Raw genomic sequence first — 17,332 nt, 5'->3', positions numbered from 1 at the left:
GTCCAGTGACGTTGATGTCCGTGACGTCACCGGATCGCTGACGGAACTCCCTGAAGACCCAGAAGCCGGCGGAGAGGGGAGTAAATCGGTTTTGATCGATCAAAAAAATGAATCGAGGAATTAATCTTTGATTTCCACAGCCCTAAAATAAACTGCTTACACCCCGGCACTGCTGATGATTTATTACTTATATTGGTAGCAGCGAGAGGTTTAAAGCTACCCTGTCAGGAAAAAAAAAAAAATGCCACTTCTAGAAACATTGGTTATCTATGTCCTCCACTGCACTTAGTTGGTCCTCCTGTTGACCTCTGTGTCCCGTAGTGACATGGAGGTTAGAGGACCCCCTGAGCACAGGGGAGGACACAGGTAACAGACACTCCCTGAACTATCCCTTTGTTAGTTCAATGAGGCAGCGTTGGGTATTGAGGATAAAGAGGTGAGGACTTTTACAGGGACACCTTTCTGGACAGGTTCCCTTTAAAGTACCATTAGTGCCCACTCACACTGGGGCAGTGCATTAGCAGTAAAGCGTTGCTAGTTTTAGCGCTAATGGGGTGTTTTTAACCCCCAGAAGGGATTAAAAGCGCCCATTTAGAGCTGGTTTCAAGGCGCGGTGGAGGAGCGGTGTATAGCACATTACAGGTGCTATTTTTAGCGCTAAAACGCCTGAGAGGGGTCCCAGTGTGAAAGGGGTCTTATAGTAAATATGGACCTGCTGGTCTCCTGTAAAAACAGGAACACACAGTCTGTTAAAGGTCCCCTGAAGACTGCACTACAGAATAATATCAAAGGAGCCTGGAAACTAGTCAAGAATGTTGGCAATTACCGCTTGGCGAGAGATCATTGGGTGTACAGGCTCGCAGCAAACACTATATCCCTCTTGATGAGCTGTGAAGCGGCCTCCATCTTGGCACACAGAGTAGCATCTCCCACCAACCGTGCGGCAGAGCGTACATCCCGACACGCTTCGTCCAGTCGCTGTACGCAGCGCACAATAAGGCCTTCCTGGATGTCAGTCAGGGTCATGATTTCGGCAAACGGCTGGGATTACATAAATGGATGTGAATACAAGTTAAATTTCAACTCATTCAAAATATTACAGTGCTGCAGTATAGTGAGAGTCTTTTATGGCTTACAAATACAAAGATACATTTTTAGGGCCTCAGCCTTGTCATATTATATCCATCAATACTTTCCACCCAGGAAACTGTTCTTACCATTCCACGTGCCCATTCATACACAACCTCCGTCAGGCCAAACTTGTACTGCGACACAAAGTCCTCCACCGACTCCCTAAGGCCACATTCCCGCTGAATCAGCGCAATTCGTTCAGCCAGCTCTTTGACCTTCTTCACTCCCTGCAAGAAAACCCAATATCTATAATATATATAGCCAATGACATTAAGAACTATCTTCTGGTTAAAAAGAACAAGTCCTGCAATTGATGGTTTGGCCCCTACAGAGCCCTGATCTCAACATCAAATCTGTCTGTGATTTCACGAAGAGACAGAAAGATCTGAGATCTACATCAACAAAAGTTCTCCAAGAGGTTTGAAACAACCTACCAGGGACGTGTAGTCAGGGGAGGCAGGGCTCCAGAGATACAGGGCTCCTTGCACAGCCTGTCAGAAGCTACAGAGCGGCCAGTTTAAATACAAGCTGGCACACTCTGTTTGCAGCAGACTGAGAGGATGAGCTCACGGTGCCTCTCCTCACTTCTTGTCAGAAGCACTGAGCTCAATGGATAGCTTGGAGCCTTGGACCAATGGTAAAAATGCTGCAGTGGAGGCTCTCCTCTCACTGCAGTGTCATAGAAGGGGTCAGGTGTCTAAAAGACAAGAGCTCCCTTCCAGCCCTCTTAACTAGAAGGAAAAAGAATGGGTTTATGTGTATAAAGCCTGGTAGACACAATCAGATTGTTGACCAACCGAGCGTCTGATTTTTGTCTAAAGGGTGTGTGCCTGGATCTTGTCTTGCATACTAACAGTACACAATTATTGGCCAACAAACACGAACGTGGTGACGTACTATGAGGAATTTCAGCTCTTGAGCGCCACTCTTTGGGCTCCTTCTACTAATTTCGTGTTTGGTGAGCATGGATTCTGAGCATGCGTGTTTGTACTTTTAACTTTTGTGTGACGGACTTGTGTACTGACCATCAGAAAATCTGACAACAGACCGTTGTCCCCCAAAAATTTACCAGCCTGTTATCCAAGTACAACAGTCTGCCAGCAGACAATCCCCTCCCAACAATCTGATCGTGTGTACGAGGCTTAAGATTTACCTACAATCCCATGTTTTTCTCACACAGTTAAGAGGGAGAATGAGAATCTGCTGCTGCTGTTGAAAAGGTACTGTTTTAATCAATCTAAATCATATATTATTATGCTATATGTTATAAGATAATGATTTCTTATTTATCTATTTACTATGAAATAACTTCAAACTTCAGTAACTTCTCTGTTAAGCCACCTGCTTGAGTACAGTTTTTGAAAATATAGTAAATTACCTTAACCACTTTCAGACCGGACCATTTTGCTGGTAAATGACCAGAGGTCTTTTTACACTTTGGCACTGCGCTGCTTTAACTGGTAATTGCGCGGTCATGCAATGTTGTACCCAAACGAAATTTGCGTCCTTTTCTTCCCACAAATAGAGCTTTCTTTTAAAGGTATTTGACTGACTCTGCGATTTTTATTTTTTGCGATATAAACGTAAAAAGACCGCAAATTTTGAAAAAAAATGATATTTTCTACTTTTTGTTATTAGAAAAATCCAATAAACTCAATTTTAGTCATACATTTAGGCCAAAATGTATTCAGCCACATGTCTTTGGTAAAAAAAAAGTCAATAATTGTATATTTATTGGTTTGCGCAAAAGTTGTCACATCTACAAACTAAGGTACATTTTCTGGAATTTACGCAGCTTTTATTTTATGACTGCCTATCTCATTTCTTGAGGTGCTAAAATGGCAGGGCAGTACAAAACCCCCCCAAATGACCCCATTTTGGAAAGTAGACACCCTAAGGAAATTGATAAGAGGCATGTTGAGCCCATTGAATATTTTATTTTTTTGCCGCAAGCGATTGAATAATGACAAAAAAAAAAATTTTTTTTTTTTTTTACACAAAGTTGTCACTAAATGATATATTGCTCACACATGCCATGGTTATATGTGGAATTGTACCCCAAAATACATTCTGCTGCTTCTCCTGAGTACGGGGATACCACATGTGGTCGACTTTTTGGAAGCCTAGCCGCGTACGGGGCCCCGAAAGCCAAGCACCGCCTTCAGGATTTCTAAGGGCATACATATGTCATTTTACTCCTCACTACCTATCACAGTTTTGAAGGCCATAAAATGCCAAGATGGCACAAAACCCCCACAAATGACCCCATTTTAGAAAGTAGACACCCCAAGCTATTTGCTGAGAGGCATGTTGAGTCCATGGAATATTTTATATTTTGCCACAAGTTGCGGGAAAATGACAAACTTTATAAATTTTTCACAAAGTTGTCACTAAATGATATATTGCTTACACATGCTATGGGCATATGTGAAATTACACCCCAAAATAAATTCTGCTGCTTCTCCTGAGTACGGGGATACCACATGTGTGGGATTTTTTGGGAGCCTAGCCGCGTACGGGGCCCCGAAAACCAAGCACCGCCTTCAGGCTTTCTAAGGCCGTAAATTTTTAATTTCACGCCTCACTACCTATTACAGTTTTGAAGGCCATAAAATGCCAAGATGGCACAAAACCCCCACAAATGACCCCATTTTAGAAAGTAGACACCCCAAGCTATTTGCTGAGAGGCATGTTGAGTCCATGGAATATTTTATATTTTGCCGCAAGTTGCGGGAAAATTACAAACTTTTTTTATTTTTTTATTTTTTTTCACAAAGTTGTCACTAAATGATATATTGCTCACGCATGCCATGGGCATATGTGAAATGACACCCCAAAATAAATTCTGCTGCTTCTCCTGAGTACGGGGATACCACATATGTGGGACTTTTTGGGAGCCTAGCTGCGTACGGGGCCCCAAAAGCCAAGAACCGCCTTCAGGCTTTCTAAGGGCGTAAATCTTTGATTTCACGCCTCACTACCTATTACAGTTTTGAAGGCCATAAAATGCCAAGATGGCACAAAACCCCCACAAATGACCCCATTTTAGAAAGTAGACACCCCAAGCTATTTGCTGAGAGGCATGTTGAGTCCATGGAATATTTTATATTTTGCCGCAAGTTGCGGGAAATTTACAAACTTTTTTTTTTTTATTTTTTTTTTCACAAAGTTGTCACTAAATGATATATTGCTCATGCATGCCATGGGCATATGTAAAATGACACCCCAAAATAAATTCTGCTGCTTCTCCTGAGTACGGGGATACCACATGTGTGGGATTTTTTGGGAGCCTAGGTGCGTACGGGGCCCCGAAAGCCAAGAACCGCCTTCAGGCTTTCTAAGGGCGTAAATCTTTGATTTCATGCCTCACTACCTATTACAGTTTTGAAGGCCATAAAATGCCAAGATGGCACAAAACCCCCACAAATGACCCCATTTTAGAAAGTAGACACCCCAAGCTATTTGCTGAGAGGCATGTTGAGTCCATGGAATATTTTATATTTTGCCACAAGTTGCGGGAAAATTACAAACTTTTATTTTTTTTTCACAAAGTTGTCACTAAATGATATATTGCTCACACATGCCAGGGACATATGTGAAATGACACCCCAAAATAAATTCTGCTGCTTCTCCTGAGTACGGGGATACCACATGTGTGGGACTTTTTGAGAGCCTAGTCGCGTACGGGGCCCCGAAAACCAAGAACCGCCTTCAGGATTTCTAAGGGTGTAAATTTTGGATTTTACACCTCACTACCTATCACAGTTTTGAAGGCCATAAAATGCCAAAATAGCACAAAACCCCCCAAAATGACCCCATTTTGGAAAGTAGACACCCCAAGCTATTTGCCGAGAGGCATGGTGAGTATTTTGCAGCTCTCATTTGTTTTTGAAAATGAAGAAAAAAAAAAATAATGTATATTTTTTTTCTTTTTTTCAATTTTCAAAACTTTGTGACAAAAATGAAGGTCTGCAAAATACTAACCATACCTCTCGGCAAATAGCTTGGGGTGTCTCCTTTCCAAAATGGGGTCACTTGGGGGGATTTTGTGCTATCTGGGCATTCCATGGCCTCCGAAACTGTGATAGGCAGTGAGGAATGAAATCTAAAATTTACACCCTTAGAAATCCTGAAGGTGGTGCTTGGATTTTGGGGTACCGTACGCGGTTAGGCTCCCAAAAGGTCTCACACTTGTGGTATCCCCGTACTCAGGAGAAGCAACAGAATGTATTTTGGGGTGTAATTTTACATATAACCATGGCATGTTTGAGCAATATATCATTTAATGACAACTTTGTGCAAAAAAAAAAAAAAAAATAATAATAATGTATTTTTTCCACAACTTTTGTCAAAATATAAAATATTCCATGGACTCGACCTGCCTCTCAGCAAATAGCTTGGGGTGTCTACTTTCTAAAATGGGGTCATTTGGGGGGGTTTTGAACTGTCCTGGCATTTTATGCACAACATTTAGAAGCTTATGTCACACATCACCCACTCTTCTAACCACTTGAAGAAAAAGCCCTTTCTGACACTTTTTGTTTACATGAAAAAATATTTTTTTTTGCAAGAAAATTACTTTGAACCCCCAAACATGTAGTGTTTTTTTAAAGCAAAAGCCCTACCGATTAAAATGGTGGGTGTTTCATATTTTTTTTTCACACGGTATTTGCGCGGCGATTTTTCAAACGCATTTTTTGGGGAAAAAACACACTTTTTTTTATTTTAATGCACTAAAAATCACTATATTGCCCAAATGTTTGATGAAATAAAAAATATGATCTTAGGCCGAGTACATGGATACCAAACACGACATGCTTTAAAATTGCGCAGAAACGTGCAGCGGCGACAAACTACGTACATTTTTAAAAGCCTTTAAATGCCTTTACAGGTGACCACTTTAGATTTACGGAGGAGGTCTACTGCTAAAATTAGTACCCTCGATCTGACCTTCGCGGTGATACCTCACATGCATGGTGCAATTGCTGTTTACATATGCCACCAGACCAACGCTTGTGTTCCGCGTTGCGCCTTAGCAGGGGGGGACAGGGGTGGTTTTTTTTTTTTTTTTTTTTTTTATTATTTATTTTGCTTTTTTATTTTTTTTTTAAACTGTTCCTTTCATTTATATATATTTTTTTATGATTTTTATTGTTATCTCAGGGAATATAAATATCCCCTATGATTGCAATAGGTAGTGACAGGTACTCTTTTTTAAAAAAATTAGGGTCTATCAGACCCTAGATCTCTCCTCTGTCCTCAAAGCATCTGACCACACCAAGATCGGTGTGATAAAATGCTTTCCCAATTTCCCAATGGCGCTGTTTACATCCCGCAAAATCTAAGTCATGAAATGCTCGTAGCTTCCGGTGTCTTAGGCCATAGAGATGATTGGAGCCATTCTGGTCTCTGATCAGCTCTATGGTCAGCTGGCGGAACCACCGGCTGCATTCTCAGGTTCCCTGTTGGGACAGGAGAGCCTGAGAAAACCATGGAAGATGGTGCGGGGGGGGGGACATTCCCTCCCACTGCTTGTAAAAGTAGTCTAGAGGCTAATTAGCCACTAGGATTGCTTTTACATAAAAGCCGACCGCTGGCTGAAAAGAATGATACCAAGATGATACCTAAACCTGCAGGCATCATTCTGGTATAAGCACTCAAAGTCCCGCAACATACCAGTATGTTGCTGGAACTGGTTGGGCATATATTGTATTTTTTTTTTCATGCAGCCTGTGGGCTGAACGAAAAAAAAATATTGATCGGTGGGCATGCCCACCATTAGATACCACCCTTCATCCACCCACTTTCTAATGGTGGGCATACATGCACCATTTATATATGCCGAAGCATGGGGGCATCCTCCCGCAAAAGGTAGGAGCAGATCGTTCCTCCACCCCGTATGCCCCCATGCTTCGGCATATATGCTCTTTTTTAACTGTGGTGGTGAAATCACCCCCGACAGTGCTGGAGTCGCGGCTTTATGTATCGTGGGAGCAAACGCTGTTGCTGTCAAGATAAATAAATCCGCTCTGCAGCTGAATGGCGTATCTGCTAAGCAAATGATGGTTAACAATAAAACAAAGTAACATTACAGTATAACAGTAGGACTTACCATACCTGCAAAGCAAATACAAAAAAAATCGCAAAAAATAACACATTTAACACAATCTGTGCCTAAAATATATATATGCCGAAGCATGGGGGCATCCTCCCGCAAAAAAGTTATGCCGCGTACATACATTCAAACTTTTCCACGGGCAAGCCCTCCGTCGGAATTTTGACTGTATGTACGCGGCATTAGGAGCAAAATCGATCCTCCACCCCTTATGCCCCCATGCTTCGGCATATATGCTCTTTTTTAACTGTGGTGGTGAAATCACCTCCGACAGCGCTGGAGTCGTGGCTTTACATATCGTGGGAGCAAACGCTGTTGCTGTCAAGATAAATAAATCCACGCTACAGCTGAATGGCGTACCTGAAAACAAAAAATGGTTAACAATAAAACATTGCAGAATAGAATACAGTACAAAGGAGCAGAACAATAGAGAGAGAATAGAGAGCGAGAGAGAACAATAAAACGACAACTATTTTTGGTTTTTTTATTTTATATTTTTTTTGGTTTTTTTGGTTTTTTTACTTTTTTTTTTTTTTTTTTTTTTAACACTTTTTTTTGTAACTTTAACACTTTTTCTGTTGTAACGGTTCCAGCGGTTTGGGTCTCTCAAAATGTGATGGCATCTTGGGAGACCCTGTGAACGTGTGCCTAGCTTGTGCAATGCTGTACCCTGCGCTAATACTCAACTAGTTCATGGTAGCGTTCAAAACACTCACCCTGACAAAGACCAGGCTGGTCAGGACAGCGGGGACAATAAGAACGGGTGTCACGCCTAAATCCGCGCTTGCTACAGACACGACATCTTTTTTGGGGGGCTCGTTGGGTAGGGGTACTCGGGATGACATAAGAATAATGCCTCTCATGCAGCCGGCTTACTGCATCTGGTAGGGGAAGGTGAGGTGGAGCACCGTCTGGATACAGAAGGGCTCTGACGATATCCTCCTGGAATTTGAGGAAGGATCCAGTCCGTCCTGAAGCTTTGTGTAGTACATAAGCATTCAGTATAGCCAATTGGAATAAATAAACAGACACTTTTTTGTACCAGCGTCTGGACTTACGGGCAACTAGATACGGCGCCAACAACTGGTCATTGAGGTCCACCCCTCCCATGTTAAGGTTATATTTGTGGACACAGAGGGGTTTCTCCACAACACCAGTCGCCGTAGAAATTTGGACCGTCGTGTCTGCATGAAGGGAGGTAAGAACGAAAACATTCTTATTATCCCTCCACTTCATAGCGAGCAAATTATTACTGCGCAAGCAGGCTCTCTCCCCCAGCCTAAGACGGGACTCTACAAGCCGCTGGGGAAAGCCCCGGCGATTAGGTCGCACGGTGCCACATGCTCCAATCTGCTGATCAAACAAGTGACTAAAGAGTGGCACGCTTGTGTAATAATTGTCCACGTACAAGTGGTACCCCTTTCCGAATAAGGGTGACACCAAGTCCCACACTATCTTGCCAGCGCTTCCTATGTAATCAGGGCAGTTCTCCGGCTCTACGTGACTATCTCTTCCCTCATAAACCATGAAACTACGTGTATAGCCTGTGGCCCTGTCACAGAGCTTATACATCTTGACCCCGTATCTGGAACGCTTGTTGGGGACGTATTGTTTGAAGGACAAGCGACCAGAAAATTTAATCAGGGACTCATCAACGCAGACAACTTGATCGGGAGTAAACAAGGCTGCAAAACGTTGGTTGAAGTGGTTTATGAGGGGCCGAATTTTGTAGAGCCGATCATACTCAGGGTCTCCACGAGGACGACAGAGTTCATTGTCGCTGAAGTGCATGAACCGCAAAATCATCTCGTATCGTGCCCTGGACATGGAAGCAGAGAACACGCGCATATGGTGAATTGGGTCAATGGACCAATATGACCGCAACTCACTCTTTTTGGTTATGCCCATGTTGAGGGAGAGGCCCAGAAAGATTTTAAATTCGGAAACCGTAACTGGTTTCCATTGTCTGGCAAGGGCGGACTGGGGAATAGTGGCGATGTGTTGAGCAGCGTACAAATTGGTTTGGTCCACAATAGATCTAAAGAGATCTTCGGTGAAAAACAGTGAGTAAAAGTCAAGTGTCGTAAAATCAACTGTTTCCACGTTAATGCCAGGTTGGCCAGTGAATGGGGGAAGTACGGGTTCTGCAGAAGTGGTGGGCACCCAAATAGGATTGGCGAATTCTGCAGGAAGGGCACTATGGGTACGACGGGCCTGTCTTTGTCTTCTTCTTGGTGGCAGCGGGACACTACTTGTGCTTGCCACCTCGCCAGCTTGAACTGCACTTATGGGACTCGCCACGTCACCACGTGTTACTGCAGTGCTGGATGTAGGTCCAGGGTGTACTAGGCCGCTGGTGCTTGCCAGTTCACCAGAAGGTTGAGCGGCTCTAGTACGTCTCTGCTCCATACGAGTGACCTGCGGTTCCTGCACCTCAACAACAGAATACATACGGGATTGGGCACACCTGTTCTTAACAGCGGCCTCATCTCCGTCGTCAGAGCTATCTGTCATGGAGCCGCTGTCCTCTACAGGATCGTATTCTGAGCCTGAATCTGACAGATGAGTGACGTCCTCTTCACTATCTGTCATGCTCAGAAACGTGTAGGCCTCATCACTAGTGTACCTTCGCTTTGCCATTTTGGGCTCTAAATTTAGGGGTACACTAGTGAGACTCACAGGTAAAAAAGCACCTAGCCTGTCAGCGACTGTTTCAAAACGCTACAAAAAAAACTGTTAGCGATCGCAGGGATCAAGCCTGACTCTGCGAACGCTGCAGTTATGTGTGTTGTGTTTTGTAAGTGACAGTGATCGATCGATACTGCACTTGGGTGGGCTGGGCTGGGCTTGGCGGAGGGGCTAAACGCAGGTGCTAGCGGGTATCTGGGCTGATCCCGCTAACAATGCGTTTTGGGAAACCTAAAATGCTGGCAACGCTAATATATATCTGATCAGATACTATATTACTAAGGGAGGTGTATGCTTTGCGCGTGGGTGTTAGCGGTACTGGCACTAACCTGACGCTGGGGCGACGCAGGCCTTATCTGACCCTAAAAAACTTATATCACCCGCCGGGTGATCAGGGGGTTAAACCTTTATTAGGTAATAAATGGCGGGTGCCCTGAAACAAAAAAATATAACTAACCAACCAGCGTCACCTGTAACAGTTATATGGTGATCACTGGTGAAAGGGTTAACTGGGGGGCAATCAGGGGGCTATGCGGTAGTATATGGGGGTCCCTGACGCTATAAAAAGCTGCGGCGAACCCAAATACTTACCTGCCTATCTAGCGTCACCTGTGACACTAATACAGCGATCAGAAAAAAATCGCTTATTAGTGACACTGGCGACGGGGGGTGATCACGGGGTTAAACCTTTATTGGGGGGGTTAGGGGGGCACCCTAGAGCTAAAGGGGGCTAGCCCTAACTGCCCTAACAGTTATTACAGTCACAAATGACACCAATGCAAAAAAAAAAAAAAAAAAAAAAAAAAAAAAAAAAATGCACTTGGTGTCACTGTGACTGGGGGGGGCAGGGGTGATTGGGGGTGATTGGGGGGTGATCAGGGGGGTGAAAAGTGTGCCTGGCGTGTTCTACTGTTAGTGTAGTGTTAGGTGCAACTCACCGATCCGCTCTCCTCGGTGCCGGAACGAAAAAGACCGACACGAGGAGAGAATACATCACTTCCTCTCCTGTGTTTACATTACAGGAGAGGAAGTGATGTCACGGGGGATTTTCATTCGTCGGGAGCGATCGCGAGGGGGTGGCCATGAATGAATGGCCGTCCCCTCGTCCGGGATCGCTCCCGAACGAAAACCGACCGCCGCAGGCACCGGGCGGGGGCCCGATCGGGCCCCCGACCCGCGGGAGGCAAATCACGTACATGTACGTGCTTATGCCTGCCCGTGCCATTCTGCCGACGTACATCGGCGTTAGGCGGTCGGCAAGTGGTTAAAAATAATATAAAATAATTATTTGTATATTACTTACTTATGGTAATTAACCACTTGCCTCCCAGGCCAATTCTGACACTTCTCTCCTACATGTAACGATCATAATTTTTTTGCTAGAAAATTACTCAGAACCCCCAAACATTATATATATATATATATATATATATATATATATATATACACACACACACACATGTTACACGCAAATACCGTAAAACATAAAATGTTCCAACGACCACCATGTTATTCCCTAGGGTGTCTGCTAAAAAAAAAAAAGCGTGTGCGCATGCGTATATATATATATATATATATATATATATATATATATACGCACACACTTTTTTTTTTAGCAGACACCCTAGGGAATAACATGGTGGTCGTTGGAACATTTTATGTTACACGGTATTTACGCAGCAATTTTTTAAACAACTGTTTCATGAATATAAAAAAAATAAAACACTAAAGTTAGCCCAATTTATTTCTATAATGTGAAAGATGATGATGTTACGCCGAGTAAATAGATACCCAACAAGTCACACTTTAAAATTGCGCACACTTGCGGAATGGCGGCAAACTTCAGTACTTAAAAATCTCCATAGGTGACGCTTTACATTTTTTCACAGGTTACATGTTTATAGTTACAGAGGCTGTCTAGCGCTAGAATTATTGCCCTCGCTTTAACGCACGAGGTGTATGTAACCTGTGTGTATTTGGCTCTGATACTAGCCAGTGCCTCACCATCCACTCGTCTCACCGCACATCCCTGCAACCTACTTGCCGAGTTTCTTCAAAAACTGTATGCAAGTGTACCTAGAAGAATTGATACTGGGGTTTAAAGCTAAAGGGCGGTCACATCAAATATTGATTTGATTTCTCTTCTGTTCATTTACTTTCCATTTTGTTATGCGTGTCAGCCCCTGGATTCTTACTTTATGTCACATGGAAACTTTCAACAGTGAGATATCACTTCCATAATTCCAACACTTCCTATTGAACAATGTTGGGTATCACAGAGGGAAGATCTCACTTTTGGGAGTATCCAATGGCTGTACTCTAAGAAGCCAGGGGTTGATTGGATCCATAAGGCTCCCCTATAACTACAATATTACTTTTAGATGGGCTAATCAAAGATCAAGGAGTTAAAAGGGACAGTTGGATATCTACAGCAAATTTACATGCTATGAAATGTTGCCATGTCATTCTTTTTGAAACCGTTCGCCTTACCTGCTTCAAAGTGTCTGTTAGCTTCGGCTCACACTGCGTCTTGTGCTGAAAGACCAGGCATGAGAGTAGTGCTGCAATCTCATCAGGGTTAAGAGGAGACAGGGTCCCATCCAGAACCAGTTCAGTCACCAACAGTTCATGACTGCTGACCTCACAGGCCACCCGACCCTTTAGCTGTACAGCACCGCCATCGTCTATGTATTGTAGAGTGCGCAGGACCTGCGGGGGGGAGGGGAAGGGAAGATGCATTAAACCGAAGATTCACTTAAGAATATGAAACAGAGAAGCCATGATGGCCACAGGATTTACTATCCTTTAACGTTCTATAAAATTTTCCTTTGATTGCATACACAATTTCATATAGACCAACAACCACTATAACCTTCTAGGTATGAAAACATGAAAACTTTCTAGGCATGAAAACAAATGCCAACCACCAATATGAACATGAGACATTGGCTGAAAATTATTTTCCAAATGGTTAGAATAAATCAGTTCTAATCACCGCTGCAAAGTGGAGTTACATTAGACTGGTTACCAGAATCTATAATGGTCATGGTCAACTTTCTTGATATGGGGGCTTCAAATGCGACCCCAAATATCAACCAAGGGCTACACAAAATTTTTTTGTAAATATTCCCTATATTACTCTAGTCCGGCCCCTATACTGCCCCAGCCTGCCCACATACTGCCCCAGCCTGCCCACATACTGCCCCAGCCTGCCCACATACTGCCCCAGCCTGCCCACATACTGCCCCAGCCTGCCCACATACTGCCCCAGCCTGCCCACATACTGCCCCAGCCTGCCCACATACTGCCCCAGCCTGCCCACATACTGCCCCAGCCTGTCCACATACTGCCCCAGCCTGTCCACATACTGCCCCAGCCTGTCCACATACTGCCCCAGCCTGCCCACATACTGCCCCAGCCTGCCCACAAACTTCCCCAGCCTGCCCACAAACTTCCCCAGCCTGCCCACATACTTTCCCCAGCCTGCCCACATACTTTCCCCAGCCCCCTTGGAATTGAACATAATGGTATGTCATATCATTTTGCATATAGGCAAAATGCTGTTGCATGTAAATCTGACTTCCTGATAAATTTTATTTTATTTTTAAATATCATGATATAAAATAATGGATGTGAGGGCCGTTTGGTGGGTGTGATATTTTTTTTTTTTTGGGGGGGAGCATTTTACTCTTGGACCTAGGCAGCACAATGTCTTGGGCCAGCCCTGGTCAGAAACTATGGGCATGACACAAAAGATGATTGTAGATTGTGGACAAAATACAGGAGATCAGGTCAGATTCCAGACAATGATACAAGAGACAATCAGAAACTGTGGAATAATACAGGAGATGGTCAAAGATTGCAGACATGCTGCAGGAGACTATCAGAGACTATGAGCATGCTAAAGGAGTTGGAGACTAGGGACATGCTTCAGTAGACAGTCAGACTGGAGACATTAGATGAGGCTGCTAGAAACCTTTGCTATAACAGGGCAATAAAGAAACACAAGTATCTGCAGGGGTCCCAAGGGCCACAGAAAAAATTAAGGTTTGACAGGGATCTATTACCTTTTGTACCACCACCCCCTCCCTTTAGAATGTAAGCTCGATGAGCAGGGCCCTCCTGTCCCTTCTGTATTGAACTGTACTGCAATTGTGCTGTCCACTCTCTACATTGTAAAGCGCTGCATAACCTGTTGGCGCTATATAAATTGTGTATAATATAGTACTTATTCTAAAAAAAAAAAAAAAAAAATAAAAAAAAAAAAAAACAATCAGCATTTTAACACAAGTTTTCAAAGCAACAGGGAGCCACTAAAAGAGATCCAAAGAAACCAGATAGTCAATGCCCAAATAACAGGTGTGTCAGTCAAAGAACTCACAAATGTATTTTGTGTGACAAGAGGAGATAATAGGTACAAGGTAAATGATGATTGTACAATTAATCGCAACAGCAGATGGAAATTTAGCGGTGTAGCTAAAAATGGCACAAAAGTACAGCATCAAATGACCACTTCTTTGACACATTTGCTACAAAAACTGCATACCATGGGCTTGAAATGATGGTCCTAACAATTCCTAAGACTTGGACATTTTATTAGAGGTTTCCATTAATTTGTCTACCCATTGCATTCATCATGAATCCCCCAGACCCCCTGTATCTCACATTGATTCTCTGCTGGTACTCTGGCAGGAGGCTCAGTGACTGGTCGGAGGTAAGGAAGCGAAGACGATCCAGCTCACTCAGTACCTGCGATCTCTGCTCCAGGCGTAGATACTACAAGGGAAAATGGCAGAATTAAACACAGTTAAGGATTAGGGGTCAACCAATTATCAGTATGGCCCATATACACTTTTTTTTTTTTTTTTTTTAAGAATCAGAATCAGTCACAAACTTACTGATATTGATGCAAGAGGTTGTAGCGGGGTGATGCTTGCAGCTGCAGGCATCACCCTGGTACCGTTCTTTCGAGCAGAGGGTCGACTTTCTTGTAACAATAACCGATGCGCCTACGCAGCCACTTGGCTGTTATTACAAGCAGCGGGAGGGGACGCTCTGCCTAGGTCTCCCATCCCACCGGGAGGCCCAAGTGACCATCAGCTGGCTGGAGACGCGAACAAAGCCTGTCCGGCTTTGTTCGGGTCACGGATCTAGAAACCCGGAAGCAATGTCATGACATCACTTCCAGATTACTGGCATCCTAAAGGTGCAAGCTTAAAAAAAAATTAATAAATAAATAGAAAGTACTCAAATATGCAGATCTTGCAGTTTTGAAGACTTTAGCCACGTACACACGGGCGGACTGTCTGGCCAACTAAGTCCGTCAGACAATCCGACAGACAGTCCGTCCTACTTTTGAATGAACGGACTTGACCACCCACGATGAACAGACAGTCCGTTGAAAGCTTGCGCGATGACGTGTACAGCACGTACGACGGGACTAGAAATAGGACGTCCAATACACAGCAATGCAACCTTCCGCCGTGTAAATCCTTTCTGAGCATGCGCCATACTTAGTCCGTCCAACTAGCCTACTCACGAGCGGACTGTCCGCTGAAACCAAAGTTGGACGGACAATATTACGGAAATTCCGAAATACTTAGTCCGCCAGACTGCATGCTGAAAAAGTCCGCTAAAGCCCACACACCAGCGAACTGTCCGCTGAAATGTGTTTCAGCGGACTAAGTTGGACAGACAGTCCGCCCGTGTGTACGCGGCTTTAGAAGTGCAGAGGAGGGGTTTTGGGGTATTCTAGACCCCAGATCCCTCCATAAAAAGTGTAACGGTTACTGCTTTCAAAAGGGATGTTTACATTAAATAAAAGTGATAAAAAAAATATATATTAAAAGGACAGTGTAAAAATAAAAAAAACTTTAAATCTCTAGAATATCAGCACCTTGATATTGGCTATCGGCCTGAAAGACAGCCGAAAAAAAAAAAAAAAAATCGGTATTGGTATCAACCCTGAAAAAACGATATCATCGAACCCTAATAAGTACAATAACAGCATGGTCTATGTGATATGAAGTACAACTTCTGTAGTATTGTACTTTTTGTATAATGGCAGAAGGTAATCTCACCTGGTATGTAAATCGGGGGCTGTTGGGGGAGGTGAATTCTCGTAGTGCTGCTTCAAGTCTCTTTGCCCGGCTGACTGCATCCACCACCTCCAGCTCCTTCAGCTGGAGATCATTGATGGGGCACAAGGAGGTCAGTGACCCCGGAGGCAAGTCTGCAAGGCGAGATAGCTCCTGAGTCACCCCAGATACTGCAGGGCCTGGAGGGTCATTCCTAAGGAGGTAAACAGAATTTTTTCTAATTAATTAAGGTGATTGGATGTCAGGGACCTTTATATCAAAAAACGGTTAAAAAAAACCCCCAAAAAAAAACAACTTCAATCCACAAGTAATGCCGTCACGATGAGCAAAGAATTTTGCCATTTGCAACAAAGACTCTCAGAGTCCTAATCCTATGGGTCCTCTAGTGTACTTCTGGCATCTACCATGATAATAGATTGGCTTTTTTCTCTACATTCTGTATGTCCTGATATGTTAAAAATCTCTCTGCTTACATCAGATCTACATCACGTAGCTACAACTTACAGGAGGTTAGCAGATTTAGATATATAGAGTTATGACGAGAAAAAAGAAAGAACCACGTATGGGCAGGCTGAATGTACCCTAGTTGATTAATCATCAAGTGAATTTCTTGCTCTGTGCATGGCCTGCCTAACCCTGCTGAATGCAAGCCAGGACCTCTCCATCTCCAACATCAGTACCTGACCTCACAAATGCTCCAAAATCTCTCCAGAATTAATGTGGAAAAGGTTCACACTCTCAGGTTTAATTAGAGGGTATGTACATCCAAATCGGAGGAAGGGTTTAGGAATTACAGCTCTTAAGAATAGCCCCCTCCCCCCTTTCAAGGGACCAAAAGTAATTAGACAATTGAATCAAAAGCTGTTTCATGGCCAGGTGTGAGCTACTTCTTCCTTATTTCTTCATCAATTAAGCAGCTAAAATGTCTGGAGTTGATTTTAAGTGTGGTATTTGCATTTGGAATCTATTGCTGCAAACCTTTATCATGCGTTCAAAGGAGCTGCCCATGCAAGGGAAACAGGCCATTGTAAGGCTTCAAAAACAAACCAAATCCATCAAAGTGATAGTAGCAACATTAGAAGTGGCCAAATCAACCGTTTGGTACATTCTAAGGAAAGAAGAATGGGGGCGTGGCTTGGTGCCTGAAGAAGATGGACGCTTAACTCTCTTCTCCCGTTCCCAAAGGTCCAGCTATCTTGCGCTACGACTCCCTAACCGCCTAAACATGGGGAGCACACAGCAAAATATTCCCCCGGCGAGCTCCAGACCGTCCAGGGGTCAAGAACTCTCACCGGCTCAG

The 17,332-nt window shown here is 43.7% G+C and overlaps 1 protein-coding gene across 2 annotated transcripts in view; it reads right to left on the bottom strand.

The window, feature by feature from the left end:
• The window catches only part of SKIC2 (SKI2 subunit of superkiller complex), a 121,534-nt gene that overhangs the window by 1,328 nt on the left and 102,874 nt on the right, over positions 1 to 17,332 (bottom strand). For both annotated transcript variants that reach the window (XM_077483337.1, XM_077483344.1), the window contains exons 26-30: positions 16,015 to 16,225; positions 14,600 to 14,710; positions 12,425 to 12,643; positions 1,218 to 1,358; positions 827 to 1,041 (exon numbers count right to left, since the gene is read on the bottom strand). In XM_077483337.1, the coding sequence (XP_077339463.1) occupies positions 841 to 1,041; positions 1,218 to 1,358; positions 12,425 to 12,643; positions 14,600 to 14,710; positions 16,015 to 16,225 (883 nt within the window). In that variant the 3' untranslated portion in view covers positions 827 to 840. The remainder of the gene's footprint in view (positions 1 to 826; positions 1,042 to 1,217; positions 1,359 to 12,424; positions 12,644 to 14,599; positions 14,711 to 16,014; positions 16,226 to 17,332) is intronic.

Source organism: Lithobates pipiens, unplaced genomic scaffold, assembly GCF_037356315.1.
Source record: "Lithobates pipiens isolate NorthernLeopardFrog02 unplaced genomic scaffold, aLitPip1_a1.2 Scaffold_1, whole genome shotgun sequence".
Taxonomy (NCBI): domain Eukaryota; kingdom Metazoa; phylum Chordata; class Amphibia; order Anura; family Ranidae; genus Lithobates; species Lithobates pipiens.
The sequence above is the reverse complement of the archived record's forward strand: the minus strand, read 5'-3'. Positions and strand labels throughout refer to the sequence as shown.